The sequence below is a fragment of the Crocodylus siamensis genome, chromosome 7 (genome assembly GCF_052110815.1).
Source record: "Crocodylus siamensis isolate JL-2025a chromosome 7, ASM5211081v1, whole genome shotgun sequence".
NCBI classification, from domain to species: domain Eukaryota; kingdom Metazoa; phylum Chordata; order Crocodylia; family Crocodylidae; genus Crocodylus; species Crocodylus siamensis.
The window spans coordinates 46,090,184-46,112,608 of record NC_143401.1 but is presented as its reverse complement, the minus strand read 5'-3'; the positions used below and the strand labels follow the sequence as shown (position 1 = coordinate 46,112,608).

The window sequence follows — 22,425 nt, the reverse complement described above, 5'->3', positions numbered from 1 at the left end:
TGCACTTGTCTGTGTTGAATCCCATCCTGTTCTCATCCACCCACCCTTGTAGCCTGTCTAGGTCCAATTGTAGCCTATTGCTCCCTTCTAGAGTGCCCACATCCCCCCCACATCTTAGTGTCTTCAGCAAATTTGAACAGGGTGCTATTTACCCCCTCGTCCAAGTCACTGATGAAGATGTTGAACAGTGCGGGCCCGAGGACCGACCCCTGCAGAACTCCACTGCCCACATCCCTCCAGGTTGAAAATGACCCATCCACTAGCACTCTCTGAGTGCGGCCCTCCAGCCAGTTGGTAACCCAATTGACTGTGTGGGTGTCGACACCACAGCCCCCCAGTTTCTTAACGAGAACGGGGCGAGAGACAGTGTCGAAGGCCTTCCGAAAGTCCAGGAAGACTATGTCCACTCCTTCTCCTGCATCTAAGGATTTGGTGATCTGATCATAGAAGGCCACCAGGTTGGTCTGACAGGACCTGCCACTAATGAACCCGTGTTGGTTGCCCCTAAGCATGACCTCCCCTGCTGGCCCCTCGTTGATATGCGCCAGAATAATTTTCTCAAAAAGCTTGCCCAGGTTCAAGGTAAGACTAACTGGCCTGTAGTTTCCCGGGTCCTCCTTCTTCCCCTTTTTTAAAGATGGGAACCACAGTGGCCTTCTTCCAGTCCTCTGGCACCACACCAGAGCACCACAAGTGCTCGTAAAGCCATGCCAGGGCTCCTGCAGTGACCTCAGCCAATTCCCTTAGTACTCTAGGGTGGAGATCGTCCAGCCCAGCTGACTTGAATACATCCAGTCCCTCCAGAAGTTCCCTAACTAGTTTCTCACTAACCCTTGGCCTAGGTGTGCCTCCCTGGGGCCTGAGGGGGGCCCAGTGGGGACATGACTGTTCTGGTCCCTGCTTAGGAAAATGGAGGCAAAGAAATCATTATATATGTTGGCTTTGTCGTCTGGTGTAATGATCAAATTTCCTAACGTGTCCTGCAGGTGCCCCACATTACCCGGAACCTTCTTTTTGCCCCCTATGTATTTAAAAAAGGACTTCTTGTTGTCCTTAATCTGGGAAGCTAGTCCCAGTTCCATCTCTGCCTTGGCCTTCCTGACTGCCCCCCTGCATCCCCGAGCAACTGCAGTATAGTCATCCCTGGTGATGGACCCTCCTTTCCGTTGGGTATACATCTCCCTTTTAGCTAGGAGACATTCCTGGATGCTTTTGGTGACCCATGGGGGCTTGTGTGCCCTCCTGCTCCCTTTGATCTGCATTGGGATTACCTTCCTTTGGGGTTGGAGGATCGTCTCCTTAAGGAGCAACCACTCTCCTTGGACACTTGGCTCCCCTCTCCTCCAGGACCTGAGTGCTTCCCCGACTATTCTCCTTAGCTCATTGAAGTCCGCCTTCCTGAAATCTAGGGCTGCTGCCTTGTTGCAGGCCTTTGCCACCTTGCGCTGGATGGTGAATCCCAGCAGGCGATGATCACGGTCTCGTAGCTTTGTATTATGAGCTAGTACACAAAATAATGGAAGATATCACCAACAAAAATCATTGCTTCTCAGATCTGAATTATAACTGTCAAAGGTGTGTTCATTTATGTTAGCATTCACTGGTTTAAAGCAGCCAAATTAGAAACAGATATGAAACATAACCCTATATCAATTCTGTGGATCTTCAAATAAGTTTGGAGTTGAGTCCAAACATTGACTGTGAGTTCATTTCTGCTCAAACTGGAAAGTAAATGATCAAGACATTATTGCCAGTAAAATGATTTGGCATCCCCATAAAGTCTGTTTGCCTTTGCAAAGACGTTTGTTATAAAACCATCTCAGGAAATAGGTAATGCCCTCTACAATTGTACATTATTCTATTTATATTACAAACCACTGGACAGTTTTGTGTTACCTATCTCCCATTCGTTAGATTTGTTTGTTCCTAGCTGTGTAGTACAGAGTTATAAATTGTATTATACACCTCACTCTGTAATATGCTATCTTTTTAAAGAGGTAATTTGGTTATCCCCAGTTTCTTATTTATTTTTACTTTGCTGTAAAGCTGGTCAGTACTGATAGAAATGAAAACATTTTTCTTCATTATTTCTCCACTGGCTAATGCTGAGAATGTAAATAAATGTGCCTAATTATTTACTGGAAGCAGCACCATATACTGGAGAAACTAGATGCCAGGTTCAAAATAATATAAAAACAATGTATAACATGATAACAACTGCAATTATTAAATATAGGCTTGAAAGAACGCGCGCGCGCGCACACACACGGTTATTTTTCATTTCATAGAGGGACAGAAAAATTAATAAAAGAGGGCAGAGATAATTTTTATGCCATCATTGCTACTTTCAGTTAATCTGTCTACTAGAGGTCACAGTGTAAGCAGACAGTAAATGTTAAGCTTTCAGCAAGACTGCTTTTTTGCAGATGCAGATGTAGTGAACAAAGTGACTAGGAAACTATTATTCACCAAGTCCAGAATACTAGAACTAGTAGGAGACAGGTTTAAAACTAACAAGCGAGAGTACTTTTTTACATATACATAGTTAACTTGTGGAACTCAATGCCACTGGAGGTTGTAGAGTCAGATACCATAACCAGATTCAAAAAGAGACAAGACAAATTCATGGATGACTAGATCTATTAATAGCTATTCAACAAAAAAGTCGGTGATGTTTCCTGTGGTATCTCTATACCAATGACAGCAGATGCCAAAGAGGCTAATAAACAGAGGATAGATTACTGTAAATATACTCAGTTCAGTTCTGTCCCTCTATAGCATCCAATCCTGTCACTATTGCAAAGAGAGTACTAGGCTAGATGAACCATTAGTCTGACCTAGTATAGCACTTATTATGTTCTTAATATTCACACTGACTTTTCTCAGAATGGTGCAAACAAATAACTAAAAGAGTCATATGCTGTATACTTGGAAAAAATCTTGATCAGGAGATGCTGCATTTCTGCAGATACTCATACCTACACTGACAACAATACCACTTTGGTCAAGTAGTTAGTTCAGAAATCTAAAAGACAGGATTAAAGATTTTGCTCCCAGTTTTTCTACAGACTTCGTGTTTGACTAAAGGGAAGTCATTTAATACTATGCTCTTCCTATTTGTACAATGTTCTTTTTTTTGTACAATATGCTTTTTTGTACTTATATGTTTTTAAGTTCTTTCATAGTTTCATAGTAGCTAGAGTCGGAAGGGACCTAGGTAGATCATCTAGTCCGACCCCCTGCCTTAGCAGGAAAGAGCACCAGGGTCAGATGACCCCGGCAAGGTGCTCATCTAACTTCCTTTTAAAAATCCCCAGGCTAGGAGCCTGCACCACTTCCCCTGGAAGCTGGTTCCAGGCCCTAGCCGCCCTGACTGTGAAGTAGCGCCTCCTAATATCTAATCTAAACTTACCCTCCGCCAGTTTGTGACCGTTATTCCTGGTCACTCCTGGCAGCGCACGGGGGAACAGGGACTCCCCCAATACCTGCTGATCCCCCCTGACCAGTTTGTAGCAGGCCACAAGGTCCCCCCTTAACCTTCTCTTGTGGAGGCTAAACAGGTTCAGGTCCCGTAGCCTCTCCTCATAAGGCCTGCCCTGCTGACCCCTGATCATACGAGTGGCCCTCCTCTGAACTCTTTCCATATCATCCACGTCCCTCTTGAAGTGTGGCGCCCAGAACTGGACGCAGTACTCCAGCTGCGGCCTGACCAGTGCCGCATAGAGGGGGAGGATCACCTCCCTGGACCTGCTCGAGATGCATCTGTGGATGCATGACAGGGTACGGTTGGCCTTCTTGACTGCCTCCCCACACTGCCGGCCCATGTTCATCGTGGAGTCAATGACGACTCCAAGATCCTTTTCCGTCTCCGTGCTGGCAAGAGGGGAGTTCCCCAACCTGTAAGTGTGGTGCCGGTTCTTCCTCCCCATGTGCAACACCTTGCACTTATCAGTGCTAAACCCCATCCTTTTCTCATCCGCCCACCGTTGCAACCTGTCAAGGTCAGCTTGTAGCCTATTGCACCCTTCTAGTGCACCCACATCCCCCCACATCTTAGTGTCATCAGCAGACTTGAACAGGGTGCTTTCTACCCCGTCATCCAAGTCACTGATGAAGATGTTGAACAGTGCGGGCCCGAGGACTGAGCCCTGCGGAACCCCACTGCCCACATCCTTCCAGGTCGAGAAGAACCCATCCACTACCACCCTCTGGGTGCGGCCCTCCAATCAGTTGGCGACCCATTTGACCGTGTGGGCATCGACACCACAGTCTCCTGTTTAAATGAAAAGCACTCCATAGATGTAATTAATGAAGGAAAATAATAGTGATTTTTAGATCTACATTAATGTTATAAATACAAACATGCAACTTGTGTGACTACAGTATATTTAGGGAATATGATTCCTCCTAGAACTAGTCTTCCCTGCCTCATGAAATTGCTCATCCTAGCGCTGCATTTTTTAAGTATGGGAATAAAAAGTGGTTTAGGATTGTTCATCTCTTACTGTATGAAAGAAAGAAGTGGTTTAGTGTTGTTCACCCTTTTTTTTGTTGTTCTTCTGGAGGGCACTGCAGCTTTGACAGGCCTCCTGGGTCCAGTCCAAAGCCTAATCACCCTACTTACACTGCAGCTCCTCTGCAATGTTTGTCTGTCATTCTTCCATCCATCTTTGTCCAGTATTTGGCATTGATTTTGATTTTCTGAGGGCAAAATGAATAATTTCTGATACAGGGGAATGGATGTGATTTTGCTGTCAGGGTGACAGTCCGTGGTTAACTTGTGGATCCAGACTGTCTCCCCATCTTGTATAAGTCATTGCTCTCAGTGACAACAGACAGATTACCTGTTTCATTAGTGAGCTCTATGTTATCATTTCTCAGTTAGTATTAATAGGAGCTGATATAGTGACAAGACAGTATCCTTGCCTATTAGCCTTACATATTCTAAGGCTAGGGACAGCCATTCAAAAAGCCTGAGCCTGAATTCTTTCAGTCTTTGCAGGTTAGTCTAACCTGCCTAGGCTGAACTAGTTTGTAACCAGACAGACTTCCTCTCTGGACTGACAAAATTCAGGCAAGCTGGGGGGTGCTAGAGCAGCACAGCAATGAGATAAGGTGGGACATGGCCAAGCCCCAGAAGGACCTCTGATTAAGGAGGTCTGTCTGCACCGTCTCAGACTTTTCCGCACTTGCTGCTCCCTCATTCTTTATACTGCCTGCAGCAAACTGACAGGTGAAGAAGCCAGCAGGGGGCTGATAACAGTGTTTATCACCCAATCAGCAAACCAATAGCCTCTCTCCATTACTTCAAACTCTTCTTAAATGGCTTAACACCTGACCTGTTGATTACCTCCAAAAAACCCTAAGCGGTCACTGTTCTGCCTGTGTGTCCCACTGAAAATGGAGACATACACACGTCTGCAGTAGCTAGCATACCACATGCCTAGGGTCCGTGGGGCTGGGGTCTGTCCTGTGGAGATGGGAGGGAGGGAGGGATTTCCTGCTTGAGCAGTGAGGGGGGAGTGGGGATAGTGCAGGGGCAAGCCAGACAGGCCCTGCTGTTCCTGCAGCCTCAGCCAGAGCTCCAGCCAGGGAGCAGAGGGGAGGGGCCATCCCTGCTGTGGAGCAGAGAGCCCCGCCCAGCCCAGAGAGCATGCTGCAGGTGTCTGGTTTATCTTAATCCAGCAAGGGGTCTGGGACAGACATTGCATATACCAGTTTGAGCCAAATCAGTTAAGTCTGATATTACTTTCAACCAGGTTTCTCTCAAACCAGTTTCAGCCATTTTCAAACTGGTTTATGTGCACTGAATGTCTGTTCTGCTACAGGTTTAAACCAGTTTCTGATCACTTAAACCGTTTTATGTGTAATGTCTGTCCCTAGCCCGTAGCAACACAGTATGAGTAAGAGCTTTAGAAAGGAGGACCTTCCTTTTGCAGCATCAGAATTGAAGTTATTTTTGGAATTATAATTGCTTTTAAATGTGCAGAAAAGAAGCACGTCATCATTATAAACTAAAGGATTTTTACCTTTCATTTACTAGCTGTATAACATTTTTATTGTACCTTAAACATGCCGCTGTCTCAGGACTGAATATTTTCTCTCTTGCAACTCCCTCCTATATAGTTTTTGCTAGAAATCCATATTTAGGTAAGAAAAAGAAGCATTTTACTTAGTAATGTATTTTTGTTTCAATATGATGGAACATTATAACTCTGCAAGCATCAAGGATTTATTTCATCAGCATTATACATACACACACATATACATTAGGGGTGTGAAAGGTTAAATGATTAATCATTTAACTGATGAGTGCAGTGACAACTGGTTAGCTTACCAGTTATCCTTTAGCTCAGAGTGGGCACAGTGCTCATTCACAGATGCTCCCTCCCTCCCAGTGCAGAGCTTCACATGGGCTGTGTTGTCTGTCTGGGCTTGCCTCCTACTCCCCTCCTTCCAGTCAAACAGCCCCAGGAGCCTGAAGCAGCTCCCAGCAGCAGCTGTGTCCGAGCTGCTGTGTTATTGAGTAATCATTTAACCAATATAATTAAATGAGGTTAAACTATTATTTTTAACAATATTTACATCCCTAATATACATATGTGTGTGTATGTATACTGCACTATATATGATAAATCTTTTGATACAGAACTGTGGCCCCAAACAGTGCTTTGCAGCCTTAAAATCTAAAAGTGGTCAGCTAAGGATTCGTCGGATTTTCTGTTTGGCATAGAGGCATATTGGGTAAGTAGCCAGAGTCTCTTGAAGTTCAGTGATCCCTGGCTGCTGCAGTAGCCTCTGAAATTGTTCTAGGGATTGTGGGAATGCAAAGTTGGCTCACACACATCCTACAGCATACAGCAGTAAAAATGTGAATTAGATTGTTGTTATACAGAAGTTCAAAAATGTGTTATTTATTAGTTAGGTGGCCAGTTCAGAAATAAAAACACCTTTTCTTTTTCTTTCCATTATATTAATGGTGTGAGCCTTGGGTTGGTGAGAAACAGGGACTCATTTTAGCTAGAAGTCTATCATCTGTGTACTGCAAAGTAGCTATATGAGCTGATGAAGTTCTTCATTGTAAACTGGAGGTGATAATTAGCAGTACCCTGTCACAAATTTTAGAATGAGCTTAGGATATAATGAGTTCTGTGACAACTTTAGGGATATCCCAAATAAGTTACAGTCTCAGGGTGAAGTTACACATCACTCTTAGACCCTGCTAAATATGTAGCATGTTAAGTGGTGTTAAAGCTTGAATGTGCTATGAACAGTCACATGTTGAAGATTCTTGTCTGTTTCTTGTCTGCACAGCTCCAACTTGCCACTAGAGGGCTGTGGAGCAGAAGCATGACTAGGAGCCAGGACATCTGGGCTCTGTTGCTCAATTTATCTCCATGGAGCAGACTGAAGTTACCCTAACATGAGTTAGATACAGGCAACCCCCGCTTAACACTGTTTCACTTAGTGCTATTTTGCTATAATGCTCATTTTAAATTGATACCTGATTTCCCTTAGCACTTAGTGAGTTTCATTATAATGCTTGCGGTTGCCATCTTCATAGTTTCATAGTTTCTGGGGTCAGAAGGGACCTGAGCAGATCATCTAGTCTGACCCCCTGCCATGGCAGGAAAGAATACTGGGGTCAAACGACCCCAGCAAGATGTTCATCTAACCTCCTCTTAAACACCCCCAGGGTAGGAGCCTGCACCACTTGGGTCATTAAAAACAATTGCAATTGCCATCTTGGGTCGTCAAATACTTTGTTTTACTTAACGCTCGTTTCGTTTAACGCTGGGTTTTTCAGGAACCAATTAAGAGCGCTAAGTGGGGATTGCCTGTAGTATGGTCCAGAGTTAACACTTGCCTAAAGTGGCATAAATTTAAGATGCTCAGAGGATGCTTAGTATGTGTTAATGAGCTTTAACATGTAAATGTTTGTGTTTTAAGTGCCCTTCGTAAGGTCTAATATAATGTGTAACTTTACCCTTAGGTCCTGTAGCTGCTGACATTGTTAATGTGACTTTGGGTCAGAATTAGAAGTTAAACCATTGGAAATTAGGCTAGCATTGTGGACTGGACCTAGACTGTTCTTAGTGGTGGCAGATGACAGAACAAGAAGCAATGGTCTCAAGTTGCAGCGAGGGAAATTTAGGTTAGATATTAGGAAAAATATTCTCACTAGAAGGGTAGTAAAGCATTGGACCACGTTACACAGAGAGGTTGTAGAATCTCCATTCTTGGAAGTTTTTAAAACCTGTCTACACAAAACCTTAGCTGGGATGATTATAATCGGGGGTGGTCCTGCTTTGAGCTGGGGTTGGACTAGATGACCTCCTGAGGTCCCTTCCAAACTTACTTTTCTGTGATTCAATAACTTGCCTATGATGCTACAGGATATTACTTAATCACACAATAATCACAATCACTAATTAAGTACAAGGTAATCGCAACTATTTTTCTTCTATTTTAAAGCCTTTTTGGGCATTTAAGTCTGGCATTACATTCAGCTTTTCCATGACTGAAAATAAAATTCTGCTCTTGTAAATAGATATATTCAATACTTGCAAATAAATGATACATGAATATTTTTAAACATTTTTTTCTTACAGAGCTGGATAGTGCTGAGGAACTGGAAAAGAAGCGTATCTGCAGAATCATAACAAAGGATTTTCCTCAGTACTTCGCAGTGGTTTCACGAATTAAGCAAGAAAGTAACCAGATTGGTCCTGAGGGAGGTGTCTTGAGTAGCACAACAGTGCCACAAGTCCAAGCTTCCTTCCCTGAGGGAGCTCTAACCAAAAGAATCCGAGTGGGCCTCCAGGTAACAAAATGTACCAGCCATTGTTATTTTAATTTTCAGAATGTTCTGCAATTGAAGTCTCCAGAGTGTGAGGTAAAAGTAAATTATAAGGCTATGCCAGATAGCTCTCAGCTGGAAAAGGCAGTGGTCACTAGAATCGAGCCTGAGCCCAGGGACAGGAAGAAAGAAACAGCTCAACTACCTTTCTCATGTTGTTCTCTACTTTCCTCTCACTCACTGCCTGTAATGAGAGCTGTTCTTCTGCCCCTCTCATTCACTGCCTGTATACTGCTCAGCTAAGTCCAGGAGAAGCATCAGTCTCTCTTAGGAAATGTCTAAACATCGTATGGATGGAGAAAAAAGCAAAGGCTCAGGGCAGTACCAGTCATCACCTCTTCCTGCCGTTAGACCACCAGTTCTGCACCCCAGCCAGGAGCTCTGTCAGTGCATGTGAACTATATAAAGAAGCTGCAGAAGCCCTGAAGATGCTGGAGAAGCAGATGGTGCACATGGCACAATGGTTCTACACCCTTCCAGCTTCCACTGTAAGGGGATGTTTGAGAGTAGGAGCCTGAATGGCTTTCAGAGCTGCTATAATTAAAATGCCCTCACCCCTGGAGCATGTGTAAAAATGTCCTAAAACACTAAAAGGAGAAAAAAATAATATATTTCCCCTTTTGAAAAGATTCTGCTTGTCTAAAAAACAGTTTTTTTTCCTTTTATAACTTGAAATATTTTCTCTCTCCTCATAGGCACAACCAGTTCCAGATGAGATTGTCAAAAAAACCCTTGGAAACAAAGCAACTTTCAGTCCCATTGTCACTGTGGAACCAAGAAGAAGAAAATTTCATAAGCCAATAACCATGACAATTCCTGTGCCACCTCCATCAGGAGAAGGTGTAACCAATGGGTATAAAGGAGACACCACTCCAAGCCTTCGACTTTTATGTAGCATTACAGGTTAGAGCAGAATATACTCCTTGCAAGAGTTTCCTTAGTAGTAATGCTTCCATTGTTTTACATACAGTAGGTGATGAGACAAAGCTCAGTGAAGTCAATGAAAAGATTCCATTTCATTCTGTGGTTTGAATCTAGCCATATACCAGGGGTCAGCAACCCCTGGCTCGTATGCCAGAGCATGGCACATGGCGACATTTTTTGGCATGCCAGCCCTCAGGGCAGATGGTGGGGGGTCTGAACTTTCTTGTGGCAGTGCAGCCTCAGCCACTTCCCCACCCCAAGGCGTGCATGCACCCACCACCAGCAATGAGCTGGGCCAGGGCCCTGTGCAGCTTCTTGCAGCCTCCCGGTTGCCTGCCACAGGTGGCCTGGGCTCTGGGCAGGCCCCTGCTGCCCAACACGGAGTGCTAGCAGCTTGTAGCAGGGGGTGAAAAGGCTGCAAGCAGCTGCACCAGGGTCTGTGGAGCCCCAGCCTGGCTCGTTGACAGTGACAGGTGCCCCCACATAGGGAGTTTTGGTGAGTTGTTGTAACGGGAGTGGGAAGGGGGTGGGCTACTGACCCAGCCTGCAACAACTCATCAAAACTCCCTATGTGGCCCCTGGGCCCAAATAAGCCCACTCCTGCTTTATAGCAACAACCGTTTAATAACCCTTTATTAAATGGTCAATAGGAAGAAGTGTAATTTTGATAACTGTTTTTGGGGGTGGATGGCAATAAAATGCAGTCTTTATTAATATTACTGAGAGTTTTGCTATTGACCCAGCTGAGCCACGGTACCACGTATGATGATTACTTGGCTGCATTTGGATCATTTTCTATAAGATAAGTAAGGTATTACTGAGATGTATGAGAGGATTTGTATCTGGCTCTTCATTTTATGTGTGCTGCAAAGCAATTCAGGATGAAGACATCTTTTTGTAGTGTGTGAAAATGGATGGATGCTTGTGGTATATGTTTCGTCTTACATGTGACTTATTTTCTTAGGAGGTACTTCACCTGCACAATGGGAGGATATTACAGGAACCACTCCACTGACATTTATAAATGATTGCGTCTCTTTCACAACTAACGTTTCAGCCAGGTATAGTAATAGAAAATACCAAACAGACACAATGAATAGCTTCCTCAAATTAAAACTGTTAAGATTTTGTGTTCAGCTTTCCATGATTCTTAAAATATGGCAGATATAGGGATTATGGGCCAGATCCTTAGAGAAAACTGGAATAGCTCCATTGAATTTATTGAAACACTGTTGATTTACAACAGCTGTAACATCTTTCCAAAAAGGTGTTTTGTTAGGACATAGTCTTACACAGCTCAACATTCCATCATCCGGAAATGCCATAGTTCAAGTTGCAAATAAAGTCTTTCTTCGTACGCATCAGGATACAGTCTTTACTGATAGTTGCACACGCTGTTGCACTACTAGAAACTGTTTTCCTGAAAAAAATCACAAAATACAGAGTTGTTATTCTGAATTCTCCTTCATATCTCCTCCACATTTTTCATTATGCTACTGTGATTAGCTTCATGCGGAGACCAATCCTAGAAAACTGCAACTAAAAGGCAAATATTTCTTAAAGTTTCAAGCAACTGACCTCAGGAAATTAGACTGCAAATGCTACTTAACTATAATAAATAATGTTTCTGTGCACCCTTTCTTTTTGTGACAGTACAGGATATGCCTTGGAAAATTTCTCAGGCCAGCTATTGTAGAGTGGTTGCAAGTCTCAAACATATATATCACAATGGTTCACAAGTTCCTGAACCACAAAGCTGCCTTTAACTTTTGCCTTCAGTTCAGTCAAATACAAACAGGAGACTCTAAACCAAATTTATATATCATTGTTTCGCCTGGAGAGTTACTACATTCTTTTACTGTCTCTGCATCTCTCCAGTCCTCCTGGATAGAGTTTTTGTCTCTTCTCCATTAAAGAAAGGTGTAATTACTTGCTGCTGGTTAGTTAATGAGGCTCATTTGTCATGATTAAATTAGCTTTAACAAGGAATCCAGCTGCTTAGAGCTGATGAATTCCTACCTAGGCCTGGTCAGACTGAGGTTTTAGAATTTAGAGAGATAGTTAGCCACTTTAGTCTGAAGTCAGACAGAAGGCAGGGTAGATTTGTACCTTTTAGTCTAACTAAATCTGAGATGTACACTTACAAAAGCATAGTCTTTTGTAAGTGGAGGGCTTCAGGGGTGATGTGTAGGGGGTGCATGCGGGTGCACGTGCACCCCCTACAAAAAGGCACCACTGACACTGTTGGCAGTGCCTTTGAGCGGTCACTGCTTGCCACCCCACCGCCAACACCGCTGATGGCATCTCCCCACCACTGACAGCACCAGTGACATCTGCAGGAGCTTCTGCCTACCGCTGCTGCCCTCCCGCTACCACCACTACACTCCTGCTGCCACTGTGCCCCTCCCCCTGCCACCGGGGGTACGCATCATTCATGGAGGGCTTACTTTATTACATGCTTTGAAGGGATTTTTTTGGTAATGTAATGTAACTATTAATCTTACTGTTCCTGGGAATAATAGTTGGAGTCATAGTCCATTTCCAAAAGCTTGATTATGTCCTTGCCTCTAGTTCAGATATATGGGTTTCCCCCATATGGTGCAAGGTGCCATATGGGCTCGGGCCTCCAGATCTACACGTGGGATGACAGCAAGCTGCTGTGGCCTGCAAGTGATATGAGTTTTGCTCTGAACAGTTTGAGGTGCAGTTTTCCAGAACCCCTACACCTATCTCCTTGAAACTTGGTAGACTTCATGCCCTCGGAAGGGGCTACCATCTCTGCACTTTTTTTATCTGGATCAGGCAAGAAATGACAAAGTTATAGGCATTTTCACAATTCCCCAATATAGTTTATGGGTGTAATGTTGAAACATGTCGAAACAGCAAAACAGTTGCAACAATGAAACAGAACAGTGCTTTGAAATTAAATGAAATGATGAAATGAAACACTTCAAAATGGTGAAACAGAAATCAAAATGAAATGGTGCCCTAGAAAGCATGAATAGAGCTCCCATTTTTTTGTGAGAATTTTTTTCCCAGAGAAATTCTCATTTCAATAATAATAATGAAATTTGCAACAAACAAAAAAAATACTGTTTTCCAGGAGGAAAATCCAGTAACCATTTTTAGTAATAAAAATAAATTCTGTTTGGGGATAAACTTTGATTTTGCAGCTTTCATTTAAAAATGCGGATGTCAACAATGATTTTCATCCCCACAAAAGAAGCTATTTTTGACTAAAGTCATGTTTTGTCAAAATTATTGTGACAAACCTACATTTTGACTTTCAAAAATCAGCAGCAACAAAAAAAGAATTTAACTAAATCTTCACAAAAGTTCCATTAAAAATGCTCATGCTGGTAAAGAGGATCTACCATGTATTTATTTTGGAATACAGCACATTCATGATAATAAAATGCTTCACTGATAGATTTAAATGTAAAAAAGATACAGAGCTACTGAGCCAAAGACATAAATCATAGCAAAGCATTGAATAAACTACAGATTAATTATTTAGTAGTCTGCTGATATTCTAATTGTTACCATGTTCCTAAGCTTAATCAGAGAAATTGACAGTGTAATATAGAGTCTGTATGGAAGTGTCTTATCTCTTTGAGCAATTTAGACTTGTGAGATTTTGCTTCATCTTTCCATCTCTCTCCCAGTTTGGCCAATACTGTATTTTGGTGAATACTGATTGAACTCAGAGTAGTTAAATGCAAGCCATGGGAGCAAGATTGAATTTACCTAGTTTTTAGCCACAAAATACAAACCATCTCTTCAAGCTTGTACTTAAGAGTGCTAAGAATGAATATTTACAGGAGACACCCACATAAAGGACTAAAGATGCAGATGCTACCATCCCAGGCACCCTCTGAGGGCACATCTACATGTGCTATTAATGCACAGCAATAAACTCCACTGCATTTGCACTTTCTTCTGGGACCACAGCACGTTGAGCCGGGTCAGAGCAGCCCTTGCTGGCAGAAGGCCCAGGGGTCAGCCTGCCCGCTCAGAGGTGCTTTGACCCAACTCAGTGTGTTGCAGGAGGCCTGGCTGGGGCACGTAGGTGCTCCAGTGCAGGGCTAGCTGATGGGCAGTCCCCAAACTGCAGCACCCTTGTGCCCCAGCCAGCCCCATCAGTGTCTACACATGCGTTGCTGTGCAGTAATGAACTCTGCTGCAGGATAATACTTGTATTTACAAGTACTAACCTGTGGCAGAATTAATTTGTTTGCTGCAGTCTAATAGACTGTGTAGACTTTGATTTTATTGCAGAGCTAATTAGGCAGCTCCACAATATACATATCATGTAGATGTGCCCTAAGAGATCTATAGCTCCAATAACATTGCAAGAGCTCCCATTATTGCCACCGAGAAATGTTCAGTCACTATATGAATCCAGAATGGCAGAAGAACATGGATTTCATTACAGGGATTGCTCTACCCCATGAAAATATGTCCCCATTTTGCTCCATTAGTATTAGTGCAGTTCTTTACTGCTGGAGCAGAGCTTCTGTTTAAAATTGTGGCCTCTGTTTTGTGAAATAAAATCTTTTTATAATGACAGTTGATTTAATGGTTTGTCTTTTCCTATTCAGATTTTGGCTTGCAGATTGTCATCAAGTACTAGAAACTGTGGGGCTGGCCACACAGCTTTATAGGGAATTAATATGTGTTCCTTATATGGCCAAGTTTGTGATATTTGCCAAAATGAATGACCCAGTGGAATCCAACTTGCGATGCTTCTGCATGACTGATGATAAAGTAGACAAAACTTTGGAGCAACAAGAGAATTTTGAAGAAGTTGCAAGAAGCAAAGATATTGAGGTATATTTCTAACTCATACAGACTTTCAGAGGTATAACAGGGCATTTCAATGCCTGGGGCAGTTGCAACACATGGGGCATCTCCAACTGCTGTGGTATCTGTGGTGGTTGTGGACGTGGCTGTGTTTTGTGCCTTCTCACAAAGGGAGCACTTGAGGCTGCTGCCCTGGTCACCCTCTTCCCCCCTTCAGTTAAACTGCTAAAGATTCTTCTTTGGTGTGTGTGAGTAGCTTATGTTCGGGTTCCAGTCTGTAAGATGGGCAGATTGCCAGGATCCCACAAATAGGATCCACAACCACTGTACAAGGCTGTATGTAGAAACTGTTTGGAACCAGACGAATCCAAGAAAAAAGAGATTTCTATATCAGAGTCCCTTGACCTGACACTAAGGAGTAGGTTGCTAGGGAGTCAGGAAATGTTTCTGTGGAGCAGCTCTGCTCACCCATCCCAATTTGGTGGGTTGGATTTACCTCCTCTTTGTCTAAAAGCATCTCCAACCTTGAGTTGAGTTTCTCAGGTTGGTCTTGGAAATGGAAGGCTTTTGCAGCAAAAAGTAATACGACTAATGGTAAGATACAGTATCTATAGTAAAAGTTGTACTGTAAAGTTGAAGCTGTATTTTAAGCATTGTTTTATCTGCAGTTGAAGATGCAATTTTACTCAGAATTTTTAAAAATTAATTTTAATGAATCTACAGTATTTATGATGTCATTTAATGCTATTGCAAAATTAAGTCAGTGTTGAACATAGCGTAGTTGATGAGTTTCTATCTGATTAAACAGCTGCGAAGTGGTTGGTAATAGTGACATGAGCTGTATCACACAAGAATCATTTTGCTGACTTTTAACTTTCTCTTTTGTTGTTTCAACAGGTTCTGGAAGGAAAACCCATTTATGTTGACTGTTATGGAAATCTAGCCCCTTTGACAAAAGGAGGGCAGCAGCTTGTTTTTAATTTTTATGCTTTCAAGGAAAACAGACTGCCATTCTCTATCAAGGTAAAAGTAAATCCACCAGACCAATTAGGCTGAGAAAAATTTTTTTCTAATGTAACAATAGTAGTTCTATCTAATATGAATAATCTGCCTCGGGTAGATGGCCAGGGAGAGAGTCTACTGATGATTTTTTTGAAGTTACAAGAGGGAGTCAGTATCAGAGTATGTGTTCACAGCCCTTTGACAGAATCCTACTCTGGTACTCTTTATTCACACTGTGTTTAGTCTCAAGTGGCAGATCACTCCAGTGAGCAAAGAGATTACACATCCAGTATCTTATGTTTGGATGTGTAGTAGGGTTGTGCAAAATTTTGGCAGCCGTTTAATTACGGAGATGTTTTGGCACCCAAAACACTGAATCGGAAATGAAACAGAAGGCTCCAAAACATGTCCGAAATTAGACAAAATCTTCCAAAATGTTTCGGATTTTCGAAACATTCGAAAGAGGCGGGCTTGTGTGGAAACAGAAACTCAGAATTGGGAGGGGGAAGAAAGAGGGGAAAGGACAGCTCTGATTGACATCTGTAGCTGATCACTGTCTGTGATCTGGGGCCAGTGGCAGCACCAGTGTTCCCAGAACTTGGTGCGGGGTGCACAGAGCAGAATCAGGTGCTGCCGCTGGCCGCAGCCCTGCACACGGGGTGACAGCATGCTGCTGGAAAAGGTTATGAGTTTTTTTGCTTTGCACAGTTTGAGGTGCAGTTTTACAAAACCCACTACACCTATCTCCTTGAAGCTTGGTATGCTTCATGCTCTCAGAAGGGGCTACCATTCCCGCTATTTTCATCCAAATCAGGCAATAAATGACAAAGTTATAGACATTTTAGTGATTCCCCATTATAGCCTAAGGCCGAAACACTGAATAAGCGTCAAAACTCCAAAACAGATTTGGCCGATTTGAAACAGGACAGTGATCTGAAACACCGAAATGAATCACTGTCCCTCTGTAATGCCAAATCTGAAACCAAAATGAAATATAGCTGTTTTTCACAGCCCTAGTGTGCAGTTGATCTTACCCTACCAACATGAGCATGCACATACATATGTTACATATATGTAAACAACCAATTCACACAATAACACCGCACCAATTTGAGCATGCAAATGAAAGTATGATCCTTTTTGTGAGTGCAAGTAATCACATGTGGAAAGCTGGACAGAGAGAAATTCAGGTTATTCACAGGAATATTACTTTTTGGAATGATGTAACTCAGGTTGGTGTTTTCTTAGAGGCTTGTTTTTAATCAAACCAAAAATCTTAAAATGGCCTAATATTTAGGCTGTGATTATAATTGTCTTCTCCAGAAAGATCTTCTAGTTGAGTCCTGGCTCAGTTCCTTTAGCCGTCATTTGGTTTCATATTAGGTGACTTTTCATGAAAAGGAACATTGTGTGTGACTGTACAACCACCTCTTCCAGCTGTCTGATCTACTTTGATGGGATTCTCCATGAACTCACCCCCTCTGTATTGGAAAAGGAGTCAAGCACAGAGAGTGTTCAAATACTCTGGTTCAGAAATCCAGAGTATATTAAATGTACAAATAAATATTTCAAGTATTTCTGGGTCAACTAGTACAATACCTTTTTTTAGATTAGAGACACCAGCCAAGAACCTTGTGGTCGTTTATCATTTTTGAAAGAACCAAAGACTACAAGAGGACTGCCACAAACAGCTGTTTGCAACTTGAATATAACACTACCAGCACACAAAAAGGTATTTCTTCCAGGACTGTAGTGTTTAGTTGTTGTTTTCTTTTTTATTTAACTTTTTTTTCTATTAATAATGAAACCCTGTGAAATGAAAATGCTTTGTGATATGATTAAGGCTTTTGAATTTATGCTTCATTAGTTTTTGTATGTAATATACTTTTAAGTCTCTTGTTACTGTGGTGTCAAGTTCCTCTGATTTTATGATGGATCATCTGTTTATAGCTCATGTGTCAGCTTATAGTTCATAGATTTTTATGGTTTCCATAATATCATGTGTTGATTTGCATTGGATGTAAGATGTTTATTTCTTTTATGTTGACATTTTGGGTTTGCTTTGCCTTATAAATCGGCTTGCATTTTGTGTTCCCAACTTGGTCCTTTTCATATCCTGATATTCTTTTCCCTGCTGTCCATTATAATATTCCTTGTCTCTGCAATGCATCTTGGGACCAAAAGGAAACAGAGTCAGATCAAGATGATGAGGTAATATAAACACTGTCTTCTGTTCTTATTTTCTCCAGAAGTAGTGCAGAAAAATAAATATATTCTAGAAGAGCACTACAATAACTTTTAATGATAACATTGAATAATAGCACTGACAAGTAAAATATACTCCATATGTCTGATGTTTCTGTTGTCAAGAATTACAAGTGAAGGCATGTGAAGTAGGATTATATGCTATAAAATTACATGTGTGTGTTAGTTTTCTGAATATTATCTAATTTTATACTAAGAGCATGATGTAATTAACAAGATACAAGTTAAGTTATTCCCTGCTGGAGGTAAAATCAATAGTTACAACAGGGAAGAATTTGGGTACATATGTTAATAACTTTCATTCTTTCCTTAATCTGTATTTCTGGAGATAGGTGAACAAGGCATTTACACAATGACACATTATATTTTTATTCCTCAAAATAACCCCAACTTTTTGAAAAAGTGAAATAACTAGGAGTAACAGCTAATTATTTTATTTGCATCTATTTTCAAATAAACTCTAGATATCCATAGCTTAAAAATCTATACTTTACTAAATACATTAACAAAAAATATGTGAATATACATTTTATAAGTATAAAAAGGATAGAATGAGTTTTAAAAGTGACAATAGAAAAAAATAATTTAAAAAACCCTTCAGAAACATTTTAACTATAAACAGATTTCCTCTCATTTCAAACTGCTGATAGTGTTAGCCATCTACTGACTAGAATCACATGAAAGAATCCCTACATTTTAAAAAATAACTATATCAATTGGTTTTCACATGACTTGGTGATTAATTTTATCGTTATCTCAATAGTTCCCCTTTCCAAAAAAAGGAGCAGGCAGGAGACCTGATTTCTCTGAAGACCTTTTAAATTAATAAATAGAGAAGCAAAAATGCCACACTAGCTACTATGCCATTGGAAACAGTAACTTCTGATGCAATTTAGTAATTTAGCAATTGTATTCTGCTTTCTAATATGCACTTCTGCATTTTATGCCTATTAAAATAACCCCCGTTCATGCCCTTTTTTTGTCCTGAATGTACTCACTTTAAAGCAAATGTACATTGTGGTGTATGTGCTTTCAAGACAAATAAATTTGGGGGAGAGAGATTTTTTCAACCTAAGTTATACTCTTACTAATGTTTTGTGTCCATATCTGTAGTCTTTTGTCTGGATACTTCTGTTTGTAGCTAAGCTGTCTTATTTTATAGGGGGGGGAAATCATATTATTAAGTAATATGAAAGAGAGAATTCAAAAATAGGGAATGTTATAATTTTGATGTAATATGTGGCTAGATTGTGACTTCAGACACTGCCCTAAGATGAGTGTGGTGTGTAAACTGTACTATTACAATATATACCTGAGAGGCAGGGTGCCACATTAGCATCCCTCTGAACATCTTTGCATTTCCTGCTTTTGCTCTAGAGGGATAGCAATTTAATGCAGGTTTATACCACCAGCAAAGTACCAGCCTTTCATGCAGCAATGGTGTAAATGGGAATGGAGCCAGTCTTTGCTCATTATCCAACCCCCTGCTCTAGAGAAAGGTGATCACATATCCTTGCTTATTCCTGTGTGCCGTTATGAAGCTGCAAGGTTGTATCCCAGTTCCATTTTATGGCTGTGAAGTCCAAGAGCTAGCTCAAAGTATGCAGATTTTATTTTCAACCTGATCAAGCTGGTAACAATGTTTCTGAAGGTACCAAATAGAAGTGTGTTTTGTTACAGACAGAGAAAGCAGACCGGCGTCAGAACTTTGTCTCTCTTGCTTTACGTAAGCGCTACAGCTATCTGACTGAGCCTGGAATGAGTGAGTTACTATTGCAAACCTACTAATCACAAGCACAACTATGATAAGAAGAGACATTTTTTCTATAAACGTATTTTGGTGTCATTTGAAAAAAATCAATAGAAAAATTAACTACAGCAAAACCCTCAATGGTCTCCTCTGTGTTGACAGAAAACTGACTGGCAAGCAGTTGCTCTCTCTAAACCAAAAGTAATCGAAAAAGCCATATAACTCCTTGGATATAGCAAGGGGAACAGAACTGCAAGTTGCAAACTACGGTCCAAAATACACTGTTCCTCCTTTCTTTATGAGGCTAATTAAATAAATTATCTGTTTTGTAAATGATGCACTAAAAATAACGATGTGCACAGACCATTCAAATATATTTTAAAATGTTTGAATTTCTAGCTAAAGTTAATTTAAACTCTCTCATTTTATTTCTTTATCTTTTCTTTTACAGTGTTTCATTATTTCCCATTGCCCCATCATTTTCTTCTCTTCTGCTCACTTCGCTTTGACATGATCTTAGGTCTAGCCCTGTTTCCCCTTTTAAATACACTATATTTTCCCAAGCTCAAGCCTTAATTAATATCCCTCCTTTCCCTTGTCAGAATTTGGCCTTTTGTCCTTCTTCACAGTCTTTTCCTCCTCTTCTCAGAGGATCATCACAGTCACCATCTCCCAATTGGCATTTTGATATAATTTCATAAAATCTATTGACAAATATAATTTGCTCTGCTAATTTCCAGTGGGTGGATGCTGAGTAATGATCTCATGAGCTCTTTGGCTTCTTTGGGTTGGAGATGTTCCAGCCTATACTGTATTTCTCAAACCCTGAAGAAAACCTGGAGCATATGAGATGTAAGACCTCACCCATCCATAAGGAAACTACTAAACCAGCTGGGACCTCACAGGAGGCTCTGAGATATTATCCAAAAATTTGGGGAATGAAATGAGCCAGTTTTGGGTAAGGTATTAATTAAGAGTTTGAAGGATGGATATTTTTTTCACTTGGTTTCTGAAGATTAATTTAGAAACAAAGTGTTTATATTATTTCACCAATGATTCTTCATGTCTCAATTACAAAAAAGTGAAAAAACCGTAAATGAAGTGGAAAGCCAAGAATGAAAGAAAGATTGAATAAGGTATAAGAGCCTCTGCTCATAATTTTGATGCACCAGCTTCTACAGATTTGCAGAATGGTAGATGATTGTGCCCCCAAACATTTGACTCAGATACGTTTTCTTTGTAGTCTGGAAAAGAAAAGCTGTTTTTCTTTACTTTTATCCTTCCATCGTCACCTTCAAAGAAGGGTGTTTGAACTCAAAAATCAAGACTAGCCAGCAGACAGAAAACTTCAGAATTGTATAATGAGTAACCAAAGAAGGTAAAACAGTTTGTCAGAAGCTGATACTCAAGATTGTCCCCAGAGTGGATAAGAAATAATGCTCTAGTAATAAGCTGCCTATGATATATGTTCCTACCACCCATTCTAGTTGAACTAATTGGAAGTACTTGGAGCTTTGCAGCAGTGATGTGGACTTGCAAGTAGATGGGGTATTTTGATACTGGCTTTTTGTTCTTCTTTTTTGCTCCTTACTCTACTCTGCAATGACATGTGGAGCATCACTTTCTCCTTCCTTACCTCCTCCCCTGGTTGCTAGAAAAAGAGGAGATTAAATCTGGACCTGGAACTGTTTTCCTTGAAGTTGGTGATTTAACTCACTGCTGATTTAAGGAGCAACACATTTTAGACTTTTTCCTTCCCACTGCTGCTGGAGTCCATGGGGCAATAGCAAGTAAGAGCATAGAGGAGAGCATGGATAAAAAGAACATTTTGCTGTACCCAGTACAGGTATATCAGGCAGAATAGGGAGCATTCCTGTGAATTGTAAGATGTTCTCCAGTCTTTCTGTTGACTTCAAGCAGAACCTAGATTAGAATATCACTGTTTGGCAGGCTTGCATTTCCTCACCCACCATTTTCTTTCACCAGTACCAAGTGAGGAAGTGCACGAATAATACTTAGCAGGCAATCAAAAAGTAGTGAATAACCATATACCCTAGTGAAGCCTGAGGCTAAAGGGCAAGTGCTTCTTGTACCCAGAATGTGTATGCATAAAAATAACTGCACAGCCTAAAATACATGCTGTAGACTCTTGGAATAATTGATATACTTCCTTTTCTTTAAAAAGGGAGTAAAACTGTTTATTTCTAGGTGATCCAAGTATCTCAATTTCTTTGGTTGGTAGTCAACTGACTGCTTCCTTCATCCTATCCTTTTTCTCAAGTGCTGTGTGAAATACAGGCAAGACATTTTACTATACCTAAATATATAAATTAATGGAAAGATGAGGAAGGAGAAATTACCATTGGATTTATTGCCTCACTAAATTGTAGTGCTGGGACTGGTACATTTCAGCACACCAAGAGCCTGTTACAGCAATATAAACTCTAGAACAAATTGGTTTTATTTCATTAGTGCATTTTAGTATTTTTGGACTTGAGACTACATGAACTTTTGGTGAACCTTAGCAACTGCTCCTAATAAATCACTCTCCTAGTCTAGTTTATTTAATGAAGTTTTTCAATGGGGGGGGTGTTCAAACTGTATTTTTTTAAATGCTTTGTAAGCAGTATGCATCCAATGACTGTCTTTTGGAATACAGTCTGTGCCAGTAGTATTCAATATTCAAGAACTCTTTAACCTAATTGTTCTATTGCCATGATGGGCTCAGAACACTTTCTGCTTACAAGATATGAGCCTTTGATGTACTAAACGTCTTTTTTTTAGAGAAGTTTGTGTGATACAAGTTTAGGATTTGAATGTA

General features: G+C 41.0%; 1 protein-coding gene across 5 annotated transcripts in view; it reads left to right on the top strand.

The window, feature by feature from the left end:
• ANK3 (ankyrin 3) overlaps positions 1 to 22,425 on the top strand; it is a 378,647-nt gene that overhangs the window by 300,803 nt on the left and 55,419 nt on the right. For 4 of the 5 annotated variants that reach the window (XM_090056581.1, XM_090056580.1, XM_090056582.1 and 1 more), the window contains 7 exons: positions 8,613 to 8,824; positions 9,556 to 9,763; positions 10,749 to 10,845; positions 14,386 to 14,614; positions 15,485 to 15,610; positions 17,199 to 17,321; positions 19,535 to 19,616. In XM_090056581.1, coding sequence (XP_089912707.1) covers positions 8,613 to 8,824; positions 9,556 to 9,763; positions 10,749 to 10,845; positions 14,386 to 14,614; positions 15,485 to 15,610; positions 17,199 to 17,321; positions 19,535 to 19,616 — 1,077 coding nt within the window. Of the gene's footprint in view, positions 1 to 8,612; positions 8,825 to 9,555; positions 9,764 to 10,748; positions 10,846 to 14,385; positions 14,615 to 15,484; positions 15,611 to 17,198; positions 17,322 to 17,773; positions 17,801 to 19,534; positions 19,617 to 22,425 lie in introns of all 5 variants that reach the window. The other variant, XM_090056583.1, reaches the window with a different exon arrangement.